Source organism: Tupaia chinensis, unplaced genomic scaffold, assembly GCF_000334495.1.
Source record: "Tupaia chinensis unplaced genomic scaffold, TupChi_1.0 Scaffold141372_1, whole genome shotgun sequence".
Classification (NCBI taxonomy): Eukaryota; Metazoa; Chordata; class Mammalia; order Scandentia; family Tupaiidae; genus Tupaia; species Tupaia belangeri.
In genome coordinates, this window is record NW_006201235.1 from 50,620 (window position 1) to 55,882 (window position 5,263).

Here is a 5,263-nt window from a genome sequence, read left to right on the forward strand (position 1 = left end):
GTCGGGCGGGGGGCGGAGAGAGTCTTTGCCATTAGAGTAGATGCCCTCACTAGAAAGACAGAGAGAAAGACAGAGGCACAGAAAGAGAGAAATTGCTCACTTGGCCATGATAGCCATCCCACAATCCCTTCTCCTCCATTCTCTCAGGATTTAGGGCATGCATGCACACAAGCCCAGCATAAGTTTCAAATTTGAACCACAGTCACCTACACAGGAGTTCAGCACTTTAACCACTATGCCACCTACTGGCCCCTGTATTGATTTTCTATTTCATTGATTCCTGCTCTACTATTTCTTTTCAAGGCTTTTTTATTTTTTTTCTGAGAGGTTTTTGCTATAGGGTGCATGCACTTGCCAGAAAGACAGAGAGAGACAGAGAGATAGAAAGTGAGAAATCACCCCTCAGGGGGGATGGACACGCTGCAATCCCTTCTCCTCCATTCTCCTCTCGGGATCTTGGGCACACACGCACACACGCCCAGCGTGAGTTTTAGCCACCAGGTCTGGGACTCGAACCACAGTCGATTACATGGGAGTCCAGCAACATAGCCATTACACTAACTGCTGGTTCCATCAAACCAAATTTTTAATGCCTGTCTTCTCTTTTCTTGTTTCAAAATCATTTTTTTGTTTTTATTTATTATTTATTTATTTATTTATTTATCAATTTTTTTTTTTGTTTAGGAATAATTGATTTACAAAAATTCATACACATTTAGTGTTTACATCTTTTTTCAATTTTTTAATTTTTTATTTCAATTTCTTTTATGCATTCAATTACATGTGTCACTTAGCTTACAAAGTGAATATTCCAACATGTATACATTTCTCACCAATCCAGTTGGGAATACTATATGCATTATCTTCAACAGATATTAACCCATTTCTTTGTCCCATAAATGCCTTGCCTCTCTATTTTTCTCCTTAATATCCTTCCTCAGACTCTCCTATTTCACCCACCCTCTTCCCACGCTGCATCTGGTATTTATAACCATTTTCTATGTTTCTATATCCCTTAGTCATTCAGTTTCAGCTATAGAGTACAGACAGTCGATATATATTAAGTGGAGATATATAATGTCTCTCATTCATAGCCTGGCTTGCCTCACTCAGCAGTAAATCTTCCATATTCATATACTTTCTGTTAAAAGACAGGGTCTTGTTGCTTTTCAGGCTGAGTAGTATTCCATAGAGTATATGTGCCACACTTTTAAATCTATTCATCTGTTCATGGGTATTTGGGTTGTTTCCATGTCTTAGCAATTGTGAATAATGCCACAATAAAAGTCGAAATGCAAGCACTTTTCCAACTAAGGATTCTTCTGTCCTTTGGGTATATACCAAGGAGTGGAATTGTTGGATCATATGGTAGTTCTATTTGTAGATCTTTGAGAAATTTCCATATTGTTCTCTACTGTGGCTGGACCAATTTACATTCCCACCAGCAGTGTAGGATATCTCCCCTTTCACCACACCCCCACCAGCACTTATCATTTTTACTTTTTTTTTTATTTTGATTATTCTGACTGGGGTTAGGTGATATCTCATTGTGGTTTTGATCTGCATCTTTCTTATAATGAAGGATGTTGAGCATTTTTTCATATACCATTTGGCTGTTCATATATCTTCCTTAGAGAATGATTTTTTTCAACTCTTTCTCTCATCTTCTAATAGGATTGATCATCTTTTTTCAGGACAGCTTCTTGAGTTCCCTGAGTATTCTGGTTATCAATCCCTTATCTGACGCATAGTTTACAAAAATATTTTCCCATTCTGAGAGCTGTTGATTCACACTGATTACTGTGTCCTTGATGGTGCAGAAACTTTTTTTTCCCTTGGGGTTTATCTTTTTTTATTTATGTATTTTTGTTATTATTCATACATCAAATCACTATACATCATTTAGATTGTGAAGAGACTTTACCCAGCATGATATACATCTCAGTCCAGCCCAGTTGAGAATATATATCAACAGAATATAACCTTATCTGTGTCCCTCAAGTGTCTTACCTCTCCATTCCCCCCCACCAAATTTCCTATGCTCTTCCCCTCTCACGCTCTTTCCACTTTGTCTCTAGTGCCCATCACAATTTTTAATACTTTTATGACAATGCAGAAACTTCTTAATCTGATGTAATCTCACCTATTTTGGGGATTATTGACTGTGCTTTGGGAGTCTTATTTAAGAAATCTTGCCTACCCCAATGTCTCTGAGACTTTCCTTAGTGTTTTCCAGCAGTAATTTTACAGTTTGAGGTCTTAGGTTTAGATCTTTGATCCACTTTGAGTTGATTTTTGTCAATGGTGAGAGGTGGGGGTTTAGATTCATCTTTCTGCAGGTGGATATCCAGTTTTTTCCAGCACCACTTGCTAAAGAGGTTTTCCTTTTCCCACTGGACTGACTGGTGCTTTTTATCAAAAATCAGTTGACTGTATGTTTGGCAGTTAATTTCTGGGGTCTCTATTCTGTTCCATTGGTCCACCTATCTGTTTCTCTGCCAATATCATGCTGTTTTGTTATCACAGTTTTGTAGTATATTTTTGGGTCAGGGAGTGAGATGCCACTCACTCTACTCTTTTGGGGCAGGATTACTTTGACAATACAAGGTCATTTATGATTCCAGACAAACTGTATGGTTGTCTTTTCTAAATCTGTGAGGAATGTCTCTGGCACTTTGATTGGAATTGCATTAAATATGTAGATTAATTTGGGTAGAATTATTAGTTTGATTATATTAATTCTTCCAATCCAGGAACATGGACTGTCCTCCCACTTGCTTGTGTCATTTTCAATTTCTTTTTTTAGTTTCTCATAGTTTTCCTTGTAAAGGTCTTTAACTTCTTTGGTTAGATGTATTCCTAGGTATATTATACATTTTGTGGCTATTGTAAATGGAATTACTTTTTTCAGTTCTAGCTCAGTCTGCCTGCTGTTCATATATAGAAATGCTATAGATTTCTGTATGTCGATTTTGTATCCTACAACTTTACTGTATTCGTTTATTACTTCCATGAATTTTTTTCAACAATATTGTTGGGTCTTTTATGTATACAATCATGTCATCTGAAAATAGAGATAGTTTCACCTCTTCTTTTCCTATTTGAATGCCTTTTATTTTATTCCCTTTTCTGATTGCATTGGCAAGGACTTCCAGTACTTTATTGAAGAGGATTGGAGAAAGTAGGTATCCTTGTACCACTTTTTAGCTGAAAGGTTTTCAGCTTTTCCCCATTCAGGATGATGTTAGCTATAGGTTTTTCATAGATAGCTTTTATTGTGTTGAGAAATGGTCCTTCTATTCTGATTTTGCTGAGTCTTGATCATGAAAAGATGTATCTTATCAAATGCTTTATCTGCATCAATTTTTATATAATCATATGGTTTTATCTTTCTTTCTGTTAATATGGTATATTACATTTAAGGTTTTACATATGTTGAACCAACCTTGCATCCTGGAATAAAGCCTATCTAGTCATGATGTATAATCTTTTTTATATGTTGTTGGATACAATTTGCTATTATCTTTTTTTTTTTTTGAGAGGTTTTTTTGCTAAATACACTAGACAAACACCTCTATCTTTCATCATACTGTTTACTACAACCATTAGTGTTTATTTTCAGTTTAATAAGAAATTATTTATATATATTTTTGGGGGGAGGTCTTGGGACCAGCAGAGGTTAGGAGAGTTCTCCTTTCACCCCACCCCACCAGCACTAATCATTTTTTATTTTTTAATCTTCACCAGTCTGACTGGGATTTTGTATTATCTCATGGGGTTTTTGTTTGTTTGCTAGTTTTGGGTTTTTTTGAGAGGTTTTTGCTATAGGGCATGTGCACTCGACAGAGAGAGACAGAAAGCGAGAAATCACCCCCCAGGGGAGATAGCCATGCCACAATCCCTTCTCCTCCATTCTCCTCTCAGGATCTTGGACACACTCGCACATGCAACTGGTGTGAATTTAAGCCACTGGGTCAGGAACTTGAACTGCAGTCGACTACATGGGAGTCCAGCAACATAGCCATTATGCCAACTGCTGGTCCCAATTTGCTACTATCTTAATGAGAAATTTTGTGTCTATATCCATCAAAGATACTGGTCTATAGTTTTTTCCTAACCCTAATATCCAGCCAAGACAGGCCAATTGAGCCATCTACGTTTGAGCTCTGAGCAGCTCCTTTCAGGAACTAGGACAACTGAAGATTTTCTGCCTGGACTTCACCCTACTGACCCAAACAACCAGCAAGGTAAAGCACCCTTTGTATTTTCTGTCTCTCCTCTCTCCATCTCTCACTCTTTAATTAGTTTCTTTTTTTATTATAATTCTTAAACTTCTTAGTTCTCTGACTCTTTTATCTTGCTAATCGTCACCTTTTCCCCCTCCCACATAGGACAAACTAATCATAAACCATCTATATTTGAGTTTAAATTCCATGCCGTGCAATTTTTCATGTTTGGCATTTTTCTCTCTCTCTCTTTTCTTTTTCTTTTACTGTCTTTGTCTTGTTTTTTCTCTTTTTTTTTTTTTCTTTTTCCGTTTTCTTTTATCTTTCTCACTTTTCTGCTCAGCCTCCATACACTGAGTTTCAAGACAGGTCTAGGTGCACGGTAGCTAAATATTTGAATACTTTAGGGTCAGAGTAATATCAATTACCATAGAATCTACTGTACAAAGATAGAGAAACGATACTGCAGAGAGACTGCAGATTATTTTCTCCTGAGCACTTCTGAATGTTCATATTTAATGCCAAAATAACAAGGGAAAAAAGTATAATCCATAAGAGGAACAGAAACCACCTCAGGGGCACAAAAAAATATGAGAAACCAAGAAAATATCTCTCCCCTAAGGGAAAAGAGTAACTCTTAATCCCCCACCGACAATACATAGGAACTCATGGAAATGTCAGATAAAGAATTTAAAATATTCATAGTGACAAAGCTAACAGAGATGCAAGAGAAGAGAGACAATGAACTCCAGAAGATGCAGGAGAAAAGAGACAAGTTCCAGGAATTGAGGAAGTTCTTGCATGATCTGAAAGAGGAAATACACATCATAAAAAAGAATCAAAAGGAATTGTTAGAGATGAAGGCTGTAATACAGGAAATCAAAACCCCCCTTGAAAGTATTAAAAGCAGATTAGGGAACCAGCAGTTGGCATAATGACTATGTCGCTGGACTCCCATGTAGTTGACCGCGGTCCGAGTCCCAGATCCAATGGCTTAAACTCACACCAGGATCACGTGCATGCATGCCCAAGATCCC

At 37.1% G+C, this 5,263-nt stretch overlaps 1 protein-coding gene across 1 annotated transcript in view; it reads left to right on the top strand.

The window, feature by feature from the left end:
• Positions 1–1,260, top strand: part of LOC102483745 (olfactory receptor 11G2-like) — a 4,943-nt gene extending 3,683 nt beyond the window's left edge. Inside the window, exon 2 of the mRNA XM_006163091.3 lies at positions 1,221–1,260. Within this exon, the coding sequence (XP_006163153.2) occupies positions 1,221–1,260 (40 nt within the window). The remainder of the gene's footprint in view (positions 1–1,220) is intronic.
• The last annotated feature ends 4,003 nt before the right edge of the window (positions 1,261–5,263 follow it).